The 16,730-nt window shown below is 32.4% G+C and overlaps 2 protein-coding genes across 2 annotated transcripts in view; both read left to right on the forward strand.

The window, feature by feature from the left end:
- The window catches only part of LOC132716157 (aminopeptidase NAALADL1-like), a 42,329-nt gene extending 38,303 nt beyond the window's left edge, over positions 1 to 4,026 (forward strand). The window contains exons 11-12 of the mRNA XM_060699361.1: positions 850 to 982; positions 1,379 to 4,026. Of these exons, the coding sequence (XP_060555344.1) occupies positions 850 to 982; positions 1,379 to 1,556 (311 nt within the window). The 3' untranslated portion in view covers positions 1,557 to 4,026. The remainder of the gene's footprint in view (positions 1 to 849; positions 983 to 1,378) is intronic.
- A 3,954-nt stretch (positions 4,027 to 7,980) lies between these two features.
- On the forward strand, positions 7,981 to 15,824 carry LOC132716141 (uncharacterized). The gene is made up of 5 exons (XM_060699337.1): positions 7,981 to 8,068; positions 10,637 to 10,689; positions 11,610 to 11,792; positions 14,573 to 14,706; positions 15,194 to 15,824. The coding sequence occupies exons 2-5, from the start codon at positions 10,638 to 10,640 to the stop codon at positions 15,764 to 15,766; spliced, it is 942 nt and encodes a 313-aa protein (XP_060555320.1). The 5' UTR covers positions 7,981 to 8,068; position 10,637; the 3' UTR covers positions 15,767 to 15,824.
- The last annotated feature ends 906 nt before the right edge of the window (positions 15,825 to 16,730 follow it).

A 16,730-nucleotide genomic window follows, 5' to 3' on the forward strand; every position in this document is an offset into this window, starting at 1 on the left:
TCTTTGACCAAAACCATTTTTGCATAGATAAATTTACTTCTGCGACTATCGTAAGACAAGTCATCATTGACAATCGCACAACAGGTCATAAGCAAACATACCATGGTCTCAAGATTGTGTGGGATTACTTACGACTACTTGGAACTGTCATGCGATCACCTACAACTTGTCCTACGACCATCGCACGATAACTCCAGGTTACTCAAGATTATCGGTGACTAGTGGCAATTTGTATAGACTGTCGTCAGATTGTCTCACTTCTGAACGACCATCGTACAACAGCCTAAGACCTTATAAGATCACTAGCAACCTGTTTGATCGCAAGGAGGTTGTTGTGCAAGCTCAAAACCTCTTTACGACTGAAATTGGTTGTGGGACCTAAATAAGATAACCTGCGACTATCAAAGATCACCGATGACCATCATAAGATGTTTAAAAGATTGTCTGTGACCAGAGGTCACTGGTGATCATGAACTGGTCTTCACTGGTCGTAAGCTCTTATGTGACTGGGGCTTTAGTTTATACAAATTTATTTAAGTTTGATAGTTAGTGTTGGAAGCTATAAACTTATTGAAACACTCTAGAACTCTTTCCTGGAACCAAACAGTATTAAGCAATGAATGTAAAGTTTCTTGCTCAAGGAATCAAATGCTTGCCCCTGACAGGGTTTGAACTCACGCGATCAGCAGTCTTTAGATTTCTAGTCTGAAGCATTAACCACTCGGCCACACCTTCAAGTCATTAAGGACAATCCTTTATGTCTAGCTGTCTCTAGTTACAAGAAGTAGTTATTTTTTGTAGAATAAGATATCATTGTGTAATTTCTTTTTGTTTTTTATTATATTTCAGAGAAATTATTAACAGTGTTGAATCAGTTAGTCCTGCTGGGAGATAACATAACACATAATGTTGAGGATTGTTCTAGTACAAGGCAGAAAAATGATTTCCTGATGAGATTTGAAAGTGTATTCATGGATGACAGGTATTTCTTTTCTTTTAGTTCTAGCTCACCTGATTTATTTACAGCTGTTGGTCCACACCTTTTGACCTTTTGTGTGTGGGGGGGGGGACATTTTTTTATGTCAATTTAACAAACACCTGTTATGAATTTATGAATAATTACTTTTATTGATGGATATATTTTTCTTATCAGATGAGATGAGTGGTACAGCTTGAATATACATGTAATAATTTCTGTGTCAATATAACATCAGTTCTCCGCAAGAAAGAAAAAAAGAATCATAATTGTTACATGAAAAAGTATATATTCAATGAATCCTTTTGTCAAATAAATCTTAAAAAGGGGAGATGCAATGAAAAACAAAATTTATGTTGCATTTAATTACTTTCTTAAATGCTATTCTGCTTTGTATTTCAGTTTTGGTGATTCATTATTATCAGTTTCCAGACAGTCTGGTTCATTATCAGCATTTACAGATGTGGAAAACATGTTCCTACTGACAAATAATAGAGACACAGTCAGTTTATTTCTCAAGAGAGTTATGGAATTGTTAAACGAAGCTATAAAAGAAATACATACACTTAAAGACAGATAGCTATGATTGGAAAGGGAGATAATACAGTTTGATCTCTGGATGTGCAAATACAATATGGTGCAATTAAAACAGTATTATACTTATTATGTTAGTCAAGTTGAAGTTGAAAATGTTATTATGTTAGTACTGGAGAGACAAAGATGTTATTGTGTTAGTCAGGATGTGAGGGAAAGATAGTATTAATTATTAGTGTTTGAGAGAGAAAGAAGATTTTGTGTTTGGAATTATATGAAAAAGTTATTATGATTGAAAAGAAGTGGAAACATGTAATGGAAAATGCTAAATGTTTCTTTGTTCTTTGATAAAATGTTAAACAGTCCTAAAAAATGTAATGGATTTAAACAGTGTAAGGGATGGACTTTAGAAAAATTTCATGAATGAGTCTCTATTTTGATTGAAAAATTATATTTGATTCTTTTAACAAATGAGCCGCGTCACGACAAATTCAACATTATGTGTTTGCGACCAGCATGGATCCAGACCAACCTGTGCCGCGCAGTCTGATCAGGATCCATGCTGTTAACTATCAGTTTCTCTAATTGTTATAGGGTTTGTAAGCAAACAGCATGGATTCTGATCAGACTGCTCGGATGCGCAAGCTGGTCTTGATCCATGCTGGTCACAAAGGCATAGTGTTGGTTTTGTTGTGACGCAGCTCATATATTGATTCAGGTATATTTTCCTTCTTTGTCATGCTCATGTTGTTTGTATTTTAACATTACATGCCTTGAATTATGAAGGAAAACAGAAACATAATATGGAATATTTAAAAGATGTTCAGTGCTAAATTATTGTAATGAAATACCAGAAAAATGTTTTTTTAAAGAAGTATTCTTTTTTTGTGAATATTTGGAAAAAAAAAAATTTTAACACAGTAAAATATTTTGATGGAAACAAAAAAAGTGTTTTACACATTGCAAACATCATTCACAATCCATGTAAATTACCAAAGAGGTCAAACTATGAATAAATAACCACATGTTAGTCACGCAGTAGAATGCGGGAGAAATATGGTGACAAGTACTGCATTAATCCCACAAAATATGTAAATTATTACTTATATCTTGAATCGTTTCACTTTTCTCACAAGTTTGATCTTATTAAAATATTTTTGTTCGTCTGGAGGCATGCAGCTTTAAATATGAGAATGATTGATATTGTTTATCTGTTTATAAATTTTGTGTTTGTTGTTTCTCTAGTCATCATGTACAGAATCTTTTTTTTCTCAGTCACTGAGTTTATTTGTTTGTCCACTTGTAAATAGAATAACACTACATTTGTATATTTGGCCATATTTGATGTTTTCATATAGAATTTGATAAAAAGATATTATGCTTTGGATTATTTTTTTTCCATTATAGTTCTTTGGTATGTCTTATTTACTGTATAAGTGGTTAAGTTAGCAATGCAGAAAAGTTGGCGAATTTCATGAAGTCACAAAAATCGCTAAAATTTCCTCAGGCAAGTGTAACCAAAGTTGTTTTCAGTTTTCAGGCCACTCTGAGATCAGAGATTCACTATTTCCACTCGCAATTGTCTAAAATATTAATTTCCTAACTTTTCAACACATGTAAATATCCACTTATACAATAAGTTCTTTGAAAAACATTTGAAAAAAGGCATCTGTGAGCTGTCCAATTAGCTTCTAAATTAAAATTACTTGGTGTTTACTGCTGTAGGCTATAAAGAAAAGAAGGTTAATGACTTTTTCATGTTAGGAAATTATCCAGCCATCTTATCAAGGAATGTTATTTTTGACGTAAGATTTGTTGTTTGGGTACTAGGCATTTTGTTGTTGTTTTTTCCACCAACAGTTGCAGCTGAACATTTGCTGCTTCACATCACAGTGACAGTATGGTTTAAAACCATTACTGGTAATAATCTTGATGCTTATGAAAATGATCTGACATTTTTGAAAAACAAACAACATTCTTTACATTGATAGGACGAGTTAATTCTGTAAACATTTTCTGCTATTTACTTTGAAAACACTACAACAGGAATAATGATAATCTACTGCAATGTTATCTTTTCAATAAAAAAGTATGTTTGTACTATTTGTCAGTAATATCTGGTATGATGTATAATGTATTGAACATTGTTATAACTACATGTAATTTATAGAGAACAATATAAAGCTGATGCACTTAAGTGTTATCAGATATATTGAAAATATCAACACATGCTAACCTGTTGAAAAGTCTTTTGTCACAAGTATAGGGTCAGGCCAGGCTGAACAGTTTTGCAGTCTTTGTATTGTTGGTAACTGGTAACATGTTTTTTTTATACTGAATTTCCCTGGACTAAATAAGGTACTGCTCCAAATTATAGGAAAAATTCATTGCCAATTTAGTGTAGCATGGTTAAGTCACAGTTACTTATCAAAAACCATTTGATTATCACCTTTTACACTTATTTGTACTTTTGTAACTATTTATACAGTGAAATATTAAAAATGACATTTCAGTAAGCAGTCGTTTCTTCTCATTCACGAAATGGACCTTAATTGCTTGCCTTGGTAAGGACAGTGTTACTCTGGCATCGACTTCGATCATCAAACACCCTAATTGTTTGTTTCATTTAACGCATTTTTCCAACAGTATTTCAGTCATATAGGCGGGTAATTTCCTAACCATCGTTCCTGGAGAGTTACACCAGTACTAGACTACCTTCCACCGCGCTAAACTAACAAAGCTTCGCCCTTTGTTGCGACCAAATTAACTAAGTGGCGACATGGCCATGTGGTTATAGCTTACTTCAAAACAGAAGTTGAGATCTAAAATAAATTCTGTTAAAACTTAATATGTAGCAAACTAAGGATGAAGTATTAAGGTGTTTTTAAGAAAGTTTGATCGCTATATGAACATTTGTTCCTGTCGTGTAGAGTGAACTAAAATTAAAACTAGTATGAAACGGCTTCCATGGTAAATGTTCATATTTCACTTCAGTATTGTGAAATTTTCTCTGGTCCTTCAGGATTATTAACGCCATCATGTTAGTGTTTGACCATACGCCGCTTATCATGGAGTGGCACTAACGTTCTGTAATGAACACGGATGTTTCTAATTTCAAAATTTCACCATTTTCATGTTTGGATTAAACCAGCGATGAAGGCGTGGACAGTAAATTATATTTTCCTGTACCATGAGCACATACAATTAAAGCAGCACGCCTCCAGATTAAGGTTTATTTTTATGAAAATTTGGGAAATGTATTTAAAAGTAAAATATGAAGAGATAAAAAAAAAACAATTTACATATTGAAATCGGCACTTACAATCCAAGAAAATTACCCAAAAGTGGTCAAAATATGCAAAAACAACCCTTACTATACGTTAGTAACGCAGTAGAAATATGGAGATAAAATACTGCAAAAGCAGTTTCAAACCGCACATAACATGCAAAATATCACTTGGATCTTGAATGTTTTTACCTTTCTTAAAATTTTAGAACAATTTTCTAAACGTTGATTGTCTTGAAATATTTTTGCTCATCTGGAGGCGTGTTGCTTTAAACTAAGCCTGCAATATTTTCAAGTTAGGGTATTTTGCATTTTTACAACAGCCTCAAACCGAGTCTGCATTTTCATACAATCTGATTAAAATCAGCTCTAAATAACGCTCCGCTTTTAGATCTGACTGTGACCAATCTGACAAAAGGTCAGAACTACTTAGATCTGATGACGTTCGGATTTCCCCTATTTTTAAGGTAACACACCTCTAATGGACATCATTTCAAACTTGTTTTTCCATATTATTCTCATAATCTGTCATTTCTTACTCAAAAATGTTGATATTACCACCAAACTTAGTATATATGAATCAGAAAGGGTCATTTTATCATCAGGCTTAAAATGAATCTTGATGGACGAAAAAGAAAGAAAATAACTTGTACAAAAATGGCCGCCATCAGATCACGGATTCATATGTACATGTACTATAAATCCGTGATCTGACTGAAGACAAAAAGCTCCAACTCCCAAGTATAGATTTTTTTTCCAAGTACATATGTTCATTAAAACTTTAGCGCTTATTTTTCTTCAACGCCCTATTACTAAGGGAAAAAAAGGCCAAATAACTGCATATAATTCAGACTGTTTATGGTTAACCAATACGATGACGGGGAGCTTTATTCGCCGAAGTGACCCATCATTTCTAAATCGATGCATGTTGTTGAGTAAAACTCCTGGGAGCTCCAATCGGTCGTGCTTCACGAATATAGCTTTACACCGGAACGAATAAAATATGTTCGTCGAGAGCTATATGTGGCGAAACAAACCGGTTTAATGAGAGTTAACAACTTGAATATATTATGCATATTATCTCAGATTACTGCATAATTAGGGTTTAAATTTTTACAATTTAAATCAGTGCAGACATATAAGTGAGAGGGGACATTGAATTTTCGTGATTTAAAATTTCATTTGACTAATTAAGGTCATCACAATTTTTATCTTGTGTTCCTTGGATCATCCATACCATATATGATGTAGCAGGTTTGGTGAAGTAATGCATAGTAATGCACTTTCGTTACCTGAATTTTGCATTCCAGCACCATTACAAGTAATGCAAATTGACATGCAGTCAGTAGGTGCAGAAAACTTGCCCGGAAACGAAAGTTTGACGGACGGATGGAAGGGCGGACAACAACAAACATCATTCCCCTCTCGATTTGGCATGCATCCTTTAACAATTTTAGCAACGGTAGAAATTGTTCACTATTCCAAAGCAATTTAATCCCGGGCAAACAATTTCTCAAACTTAATAAACCAGAATACATTACCTAAATTAGATTATATGACCGGTAACCATTACTTTCCTATAGAAACAGGAAGATGAAATCGAATAGATTTACACGGCAGAAAGTGCTTGCTCTGCAATACTAATGACATGGGTGACGAATATCATTATCTCCTGAAATTTTAACAAAACAGGAAAATCAAGCAGGATTACTGTAGAAGACTCAACATGCTTAAATTTAAGAAACATTCATCGAACAGTTTCATGCATATGCTTGAAAGAACATGTAATATACATGTATATAAGAATTCTAATTAAAAGTAAAAAAAAAAGTTAATCAAAGATAGCTTAAAGTTTTTGAAAGCAATGTCGTAGCTCTGTATTTCTCTGCGCACCAGTAAAAAAAATCCTTTTTCTGATTTGTTACTTTTTACATTGTTATTTTAGATTTTGCTTTCTTCACATTATATTATAAAGATGACAGTCATACTTACTTAGCCTTTCTATGCTTGTTTTATCAGGGCCGGGGTCTAGAACCTTTCACCTGCGGAGTAGGAACGATCAAACTCCCCCTTTTTAGAGGAGGCCCGGGGTCCCCTACAGATTAAAAGAAATGAAAAATAAAATTCACATGTTAAAAGTGGTTTCTGGTGCAGTTTTTGTGTGATTTTGAAATATAAGTATTGATATATTTTTCACAAAATTGCAGACTTAAGAACAATGCTAGGGATTTAAAAATTCCAGTCGATCTCTTCGAAAATAATCTTCAAATAAATTGGAGGTTTCTGGTGAATTTTCACGTACATTTAGAATTTATGTTTCTATAACATATCTCAGAATATTCCAGAGGAAGAGCGTTAAAGCAACACGCCTACGGAATTATGCTATTTTCATGATAATTTTAAAATTTATTTGAAACTAAAATATTGTGAAATGAACAGCAGAAAAATCACATTGTAAACAGCACTTACAACCCATGTATAATGTAAATCAAGAAAATAGGTCAAAATATGCAAAAATTGCCCTTACAGTGTTAGTAACGCAGTAGAAATGGGGGAAATCATAATCATAAATCGTACATACTAAGTAAGATGGAAATAAATACTTCTATCTTGAATCTTTTAACGTAAAATATAATTATTCTTATATCACAAGATCAAAATAAGTCCCATTTTCATAGAAAAACTTGAATTTTCTGTTTATTCTATACTTTTTTACTCTTCTATAACCTTATGATTAATTTTGTGTATTGGCTGAACTTAGAAGAAAGTCCGGCAAGACACTAGTGAAAAATATTTTTCATCACATTGGGAATTCGGAAAATGAAATTATGAATTTTATTTCATTGATATTTCTCAGCATTTTATTAAAATAAGTTTACATTTACAGCAGATAAAGTGTTCCGGAGCAATAAATATTATTATTCATCATATATATGTTAATACTTAATCACTTTAGAACTCTATAAAAATTCTGTATACAGAAATATTCATTAAAATATCGCTCTTTTGATTTTAAAATCTTTTGAAATATATATATGAAAATATGCCAACTATAGGACAGTCGACTATAAACAAAAGAGCCGGTAGGTAACACTCAGTTAATGAACTTATCAGTATCTGGGACTTAAGATGTCCAAGTTTGTGTGTACCAATTGTCAAACATGAGAAATGCTCATGTTATGGCAAAAGGTGGATCTAAATATAAAACCTGTTCATCTAATCAATATTTTTGTATCTTACCATTATTAAGGAATAGGAAGGCGACATAGCAAGTAAGATTTTATCATTTATAAATTTCTCGAGGAAAATGCAATTGTACGTTTTCATATTATTATTATAGTCTGGCATTATATATGTTTTGTATATTAATTACGCATTAAACTCTTCAAATAAAATTGTTCATCTTCTTCTGTAATAGTGTTATTGGCTTGCGGCCATTTGTTATGGAAAAAGTTGTTCCGGTCAGGTGGTTTGTTAGTGCATGATGGAACGGGAAACCAGTCTAGATTTCCGTGACAATTTGGGCGATTCCGTCATTATGCGGAATCATACGAAGTAACTTTACGGAAATCTAAGCTATTTTGTAATCCCAGTTTGCTTCTATAAATAGGATTTCTACTTTTACTTGATTTATCGGTTTAAAGAGTAAGTAGAAGGAAGAAATGAATAATAAAAGAAAATGTTCAGTTTTAATTCGTTTTCAAGACGCAAAAGTTAGTTTCTTTTTTGATTGATTTTTGTCTTTATATTAGTTTTATACAATAGAGAATGGCTACTGTAGTAGTATTCCGTCTCCAAAGGACGGTCCTATTTACCAAAAGATCGTGACCGAATCACACAGAAAATAAGTGCGAACAAGTTAAAATTGCATAGCTCTATCAAATTTGTCTGCGATCGAGTTATATTTAGATCTACTGTGTCTTATATTTAAATGCAATTCTAACGTGGAGTTAAAAATACAGTATAACGTCTTGGTGATCGGTAGTCTAAAATAGCCTAAGCATATCATTAACCGTACAACGTCCTGATCTACATATAGCGCATCCTGTGTTGTCGGTATATCGGTGATCAATAGACAAGTGACATAGATATTTTAGGTGTAACATAGTTGATAGATGCATATTGATTGGTACCTTTAATGTTTATTTATTTGTTTCATTTTACGCCTTTTCCTAACAGCATTTCAGTCATATAGGCGGGTAGTTTCCTAACCATCGTTCCTGGAGAGTTACACCAGTACTAGTACTAGAGTACCTTCCTCCATACTAAACTACCAAAGCATCTCGCGGGGATCGAACCCACGCCAGGGAGGTAATTGGATTAGAAGTCATCGACTCTAACCCCTCGACTACAAAGGCGGTTTAATTGGTACCATGTAACGCACGTAACGAAGTCTTTTAGTGCATTTACTTGTCCATAAAACTGCTATTTAAATAAAAATAGCAACGACTTTTTCTGCGAAAAAAATGAAAAATAAAATGTGCACACTTGTTTCCCTTCAGTTTGATATAGAAAGATACTTTTATTTCCTCCACGTTGGGGAGCCAATGTTAGTATTTTTACGATCGATTATTTTCTTTACTAGTTTTATACAATAGAGAATAGATTTCGAATCGTTTTTGACAAAAGTATATGCGTTTTTACAAAAAAAGTTGCTACTGTTATCGTCAGCATGTTCTGGTTCAGTTATAATCAGTGTACTTCTGGTCCTTTTCTGTCGCAATTTGCACCCATAACACTGGTGGCACAAATGGGCACAGATGCTCGTCCAGGCTTGGGGTTACCCTACCCTCCCCATTTGAAAGTGAAACATTTTATGGCACAACTGGGCAAGTCTTTCCTTTTAAAAGGAAACTTTCTTTTTACAATAGGTTTATCTCGTGCAATTTAATTACGCTTGTTTTAGTTGAGTCTATTATGTTTTGTTTAGGGGTGAGTTGTCATATACGCATATTGACAATTTATATGATATTATATTTTATGATTTTGCAATGATTTTAATTATTTTTTAATGTTTCTGGGATAGTTTTCTTAAATTTTTTTGTAAAAAAAATTGTTATATGTCCGATTAAAGGCCTTATTTTAATGACCATATGAAATTAGTTAACATCTTCATGTGAAGTAATCGCTTGATTGTTTCAGCCAATGAAAAAAATCAACAGAGCCGAGCAGAGAAAAAGTTTGCAAATAGTACTCGTTGATAATCTTGATGTAGCAAATAAACTTTGAATTGCAATGATGGATTTTTTTTTGTCAATATCATTTCTTTTATCTGTGACTATGTTTTACAATGAAATTCTACCTTTACTATTTTCGAAAGTTTTTTTTATGCTCTTCAAGATAATAATAATAATAATAATAATAATAATAATCATTATAATAATAATAATAAACGAAACCAAAAAACACAAACAAACAAAAAACGATCGTGTCCATGTTAGCTATGTTAAAAATAAAAAGGTGATAAGACTTACGAGTTCAAGGAACAAAGAAATTTATGGAGGAAAAATGGTTTTTATTGTTTTTATTTCTATTTCTGTGAGTTTGCACGATTTTCGTATGTTCTGTTCAGTGGAAGATGTGTATCTTTTTTGTGTTTATATTGGTCGTGCATTGTTTGTTTTAATATTTGATTTCCTTGAAAACGTTGTCTCATCTGAAGGCATGCAACTTTAATATTATGATACATTCCATAAACATGTTTAAAAATATAAAATATCTGATGACATGTTTGTTCATTTTACATTACACATTTCATGCAGCAAGCATAAAAAGTCTTCTCTAATCGTGCCTGTGTTACATACGTATGCCAGTAATAGTAATATTTTTCTTGTTTAAAGCATGTTCCTGTCTGTGTTTTCCGTGCTGGTTTACACCGGATGGGTGGTACAAGGTAAATATTATTTTTTTTACGTTTGAAGTATGAATTAGTAGAGAATACTTTTTCCTTGTATATTGATAAGTCTCCGCTAGGGGGAGTATGATTTTGCACGAGATTTTAAGTTTGGCGGGTTATAGTAGTCATTCAGCGACCAGTAAACACGTTAATTAAGTTTCAACTTTAATTATTTCCAATTCGTAATAGCATGTATATTTTGGAATAATTGTAAATTAAATATTTTCAAACAGTATCATGTGACTAAATGCTTCATACATTTTGAAATTATGAATTATATGTTTAAATATATGATTTGTCATCGTGATTTGTGAATGTGAAAAATGGTTAATTTAAAATGAAATATTTAAATAATGCTTTGACAATGTTATGAATTCACTAGAAGGTACTTTTTGAAAGACAATGAATTATTATTTGACTTCTTGAATAAGAAATAGTTATATTCTATTTCGAAATAAGACTTGAATAACAAATAAATAAATCTATTCATAAATGATAAATGTTTTTTAAAAAGGGGAGCTATTAATATTCCAGTTGTGTAAGACATTGAGCACCTACAGGAAAATCATTGTCCGATGAGCAGCCTCACACTGCTGAAATCTCCAAACAGAAGGGACACCATTCATGATGAACGATTACCTCCCTGTATTAATTCTTTAGAACGACTCCGTCTTTTGATCATTCGTTCATACAAATGTTACTGTATATATGCTTTCTTTTGAAAAATACACTTCGCCATCTATTCATACTCGCACATAAACAATTCACAATTAACCAAGTCAAAACACTTCCGGTGTACGATATCGACTGTACATATAGCAGTTTAAACCATGAATTACTATCATAGGTACCTAGAGTAAAATCGAGAACATCAAATAAAGTTTTACAATTTTTAAATGAACACATTCATATTTTAGGTGCAGAAATATGGAGTTGGAGTCATGAAAGTAGTAATAAAGACATAAACTCCGTGTTGAGAGACGCCTTTGACTATCATGATCATAAAGGACAGTTCGGTATCGGAGCTGATGACTCATTGTCCCTGGCTGAGGATCCTGAAAGTTCGGGACAGTTCGTATTAAGGGTATTTTATAAGAAAGGTAATATAATAAGTATTAAGGTGCTGAAATTTGTTTCATGCCAATTCAAGATGCTATAAAACATTGAAATAAGTAGAATGTATGTCACATTCTGGAATTCACGCAGGGGGTGAACTACATATGTATCTCAAAATTTAGCATCTGTTGATAAACGTATGTGAATTTCCGTTGATCCAGATGTGCACTTAAACCCCATATATGAAGGCAAAAGAAAGTCATCCACAGGGTAAGTTTTCAACTATTTCAATTTCGAAGCTTTTTTGAAGAAAATCGAAATGCTATGCTATCCTCCCGACTTTCCTCTATATTTACCATTTTAATTTTGGATTTTCAAGCAGTCTTTGTGGGGTATTTTCTCTGGCGTGAGTCTTGGTGTGTCTTAAACATTGAATACGTGTGAAGAAAATGTTACAAAAAGGTCAAAACATATTTTTTATATATCTAACAGCAGAACGATGCTAAACATACAAATAAATCCTTATTTAAACATATATTTATATTCAGCTTCAAACAAAGGAATCGGCAGTTAAAATTCCATTTGAGCTTCATGTGTGCTGAAGAGGTCCATAGGTGCATGATATGAAAAGGCATCCACATAAATACGGACCACTTAAAACACACGATCTTTAATTCTGTTGTGTATCATTTTGTAATTTAAACTAATATTTGAAGAAAAAATCATTTTGATCGATTTTCTTTGTCACACTTGAAATATCTATTTTTTTATTAAGGACACGGCATATTTAAGATACTGATTACAACTATCGTGGATAGGACATGTCAATTTGAAACGTTCTAAGTATGTGAGCTTGGTTGGATATCGTCACTTAATGCCGAGATTAATTGCTTAGAAGTAAAACATTTTCCATTATAGCAAAGATATTCAGTTGATGCATGAACTGATAAACAAATATTGTCTGCTGATGAGAAGGTTATATCGGTTGTAATTAGACATTAAACAAAGATATATATTTGAAATATAAATAAAGTTAAATACAAAGTTAACCTGACACTCTGCATTTGACACTACAATATGAGGTTCAAATACACCTTGAATCAGCGGGAATTTCACATATTTAGTGCTACCGATGCTTAATTTTGTGATCCATATGTAATTCAGCCCATTCATAAGATAACAGAATAAACAGAATAAATGTGAGTCTGAACGTAAACCCGAGTCTCGAATCTGCAATTGCGCATTTTTTTTAAAATATGAATATCTTAAGCTAATCTCAAATTATTTTATACAATTAAATTATGTAAAAGTTACCATGTTCGAATTATTTAAATGTATGAGAGCATTTTAAATGGAATTGTGTAAAGCATTAATTTACGAGTCATCCAGGATCAACACTTACGGAGCATAGTCTCTACCTATACGATATTATGCTTTGTAATGGTTCAGTTTATAAAAGATTGAGACGATGAATGTTATGTTTACGTCAATATTGATGGAAACAGATATTGAAAGGAAAAGACTATTCGAGCTATGGATAGGGTGTATGCTACAATCTCTTAGTATATGATATTAAAACCCCTTAATTGACACCATTGACACTTTTATTTCGTAATTACGAAATAACTTTTGTAAAAAAAAACAAAAACAAAACGAAATTATGTTTCGTGAAAACGAAATTATGTGTCGTTAGAACGTAATAATATTTCGTGGAATGAAAACTAACATTTCGTAACAAGAGCTGCCAATTAATGGTTAAACAGGAGTATAGGCATTAACGAAAGGAAGATTTCATTAAAGATACATAGCAAAGACTAAACGTCGAAAGCTTAAGAAAAGCGTTTGTTTTCATTGAGCTGATTATATATTGAAGATAGTTGTGTGGATTGGAAAAGAATGTTCTATGTTCAGAAAGAAGAAAAAAATCCACGTCAGGTCTGATGAAACTCCCTGTTAAGATACTTGAAAGAATATGCGATTAAAGTTTCGAGGAAAATTTTCGCTATTTCTAAATTTTGATGTTGAATACAATACTTTTAACAAGAACATGTTAAGTTTAAAAAAAGATTAGGATTCCACGCCAACAGTTGTGAGCTTGGAAAGTTATCACCAGTCATAGCCATTAAAACATGAAATTAAAATAGAACAAAAAATCTTCTGCACTTTCAAAGATTGATGTTGCATGCTATAATTGAACGAAGAATTTTGTAAGCACACAAATGGCAATAATTCAGTCAAAATCCATGTTGGAATATATGCCTTGGAGAGTGACCCCCATTTGTGATCCTAAAGGCATTTATAAAGTTTCAAGTTGATACCTTAAGCAGTTTTGAAGAATGATTTTTCATCAACAATTTTCTAGTGTAAAATAGCTATAATTCAGTCGAAATGCATGGTAGAGTTATGGGTCTTGCAAGGTGACCTTACAATATGATTCCGAGAAGATTATTTATGTTTAAGTGAATATCGTCAAAATGTTTAAAAAAATGATATTACATACAAAGCCATTACAAAGAATTTTCTATGTTCATAAAAAAAGATGAAGATTTACAACAACAAATGATAATAATAATTATTATAAAAAGTGACAAACAAATTATAGGATATTACAAACAATTCATTATGTACGATTGCCCTCTGATTAGTTCGAGCTGTACTTACAAAACAAAACTCCCTCGACAACAACATCAATCACGGGGTTACCGCGGAGTAATCAGAACGACTGTGAAACAACACGTAGGCAAACTTGTTTATCCACAATGTTTTTATTTTTGGTTTAAATATTTATCAACACTTTGATATGGTATTTTGTCGATGCGTATAGGTACATGGTCCGGACACAGGAGTGATGGTCACTCATGCAGCTCTGGAGAAAAGTGTCATAGAGGGGCACAGTTTTATGCGTCACCAAGTGCCATGTCTCACCACAGCTACACTACTCTCACCCTACAATACGAGGTATATTTCATGTCACTTATTACATTTTGCTTTAATCTAAAATTGTGATTTTGTTTGTTAGGGTATCATATAATTTTAAAGATTTTTTTCTATTATTATTTTTCTAAATAATTGTAAATAGTAAAGGTGCATTGTCTAGGCAGATTTAAATTTAATAAAACTTTAAAGAAGATAATGATTATATTTTTAAAGCGTTACATTAGAAAATATGGTTTTCACTTTAAAATTGTTACCTTATAGAGATATTTTTACGTAAAAATCTATCATTGTACATGAAGATAATTAAGTAAATTTTATTTACCTGTATAAAGTATCATGCTCGTATACAATAATAAATCATTATGCAATTTCAGCTTATGTTGAGTAGTATTATATGTACATTTGTTATTTATTTTCTCAATTGCCGTAAATTTTTGTTTGAGTGAACGTTGTAAACTACCAATTCTAATTTTTAAACCTCAAAACTATCATTTATTATTTTTCCAAGGTGTATTTCCCCGATAGTTTTTCATGGAACCGTGGTGGAAAATTGCCAGGATTATGGGGAGGCACGCGTGATTGCTCTGGAGGGAGAATTAGAGACACGTGTTTTTCTACGCGACTAATGTGGCGCCCCCTTGGTGACGGCGAGGTATATGCATACGTTACACACAATCAAGAGGGTTCTTGGCACGATTGGTGCTCTAAATACGACACATCAAGCACTGAATCATACCGGCACATTCACTGCACTCCAACTTCAGGTATAGAAATGGGACGGGGAGCTTTCAGGTTCCATCACCATAAGTGGCACAAAATACGCCAGGAGGTACAACTTAACAGAAACGCGGGCGAGAAAGGCTACATCAAGTTATGGGTGGATGACCATGCAGAGTTACATGTGACCGATGTGATCATGAGAGATAACACTCATTTCGACATTGACGGCATCTTCTTCTCCACATTTTATGGCGGCGGAGATTCAAGTTGGGCGTGTCCTAGAGACACTTATACCTATTTTAGAAACTTCCGTCTATCAACAGATACAAAGACGCCATCACACAGCCAACTTGTCGGTTAATATGCATGTGATGTATCATAAATAAGAACGAAAATAATAAACGTATTTTCCTTCTCAATTTTTTTTCTTATCTTTAAATACTGATAATTTTAAAATGTCACTTATACAAGTAAAAACAAAAGTAGTATATAGAAAATTTAGATCTGTTTTAGATAAAGATATTCTAATTTCATCAAGTGAACACCTGGCCAGAAAGTAATATTTTCATTAAAGGCGGCACATCTGCTTGAAGTATTTATCTGCTTGAAGTATTTTTTCTGGTGTCCATATACATGTTTTAGTTTGTAAATTTAACCTTACATGTAGTCATGTTTCAGTCTATGCTCTCATTTATATCTCTTCTTTAATTTTATACCCCCTCCCCTCCAAAAAATCAACAACAAAAAAGCAAAAACATAACAAATCAAAGCACTGAATGTACTGATGGGGAGGCTATGAGAGAATGTTTCAGACTTATAGTTTCTTTTCTTTTTGCTTAAAATATGCTGTTATTTCAATTATTACCAAAATAAAAAGATATGCACATTGCGCTATTTATCCTTACTGTTGTGTTCAACCATTCATATATATGGTTCCTTATCAAAATATTCTAGGACTGTTCATCATAAATACTTTATGTCATTTTAATATTATTGAATGATAATAACAACTGCAAGTGATGCAACATTTTTATTGAACATAAAAATTATACACGTTTAGATGTACCATAATTGAGATCAATAAGATACTGTCTTGTAGTGAGTATTAACATTCATGCTCTACGGACAGAAGGTTGTCTTCTCCAGAAGCAAATCTCGAATAAAATCACGTTTCAGAAAATTATTCCCATTTCATTACTGACGGCGTCAGATAATATTAAAGCTAAATATTTCTTGAAAAAATACATATCTGCAAAGCTTATTCAAAACTGAATCAACCTAAGTGAAAATTGATCAGGAAGTTATATCTTCTTTTTTTACCGCCA

The sequence above is a fragment of the Ruditapes philippinarum genome, unplaced genomic scaffold (assembly GCF_026571515.1).
Source record: "Ruditapes philippinarum isolate M1 unplaced genomic scaffold, ASM2657151v2 ctg1714_1_1_1_1, whole genome shotgun sequence".
NCBI classification, from domain to species: domain Eukaryota; kingdom Metazoa; phylum Mollusca; class Bivalvia; order Venerida; family Veneridae; genus Ruditapes; species Ruditapes philippinarum.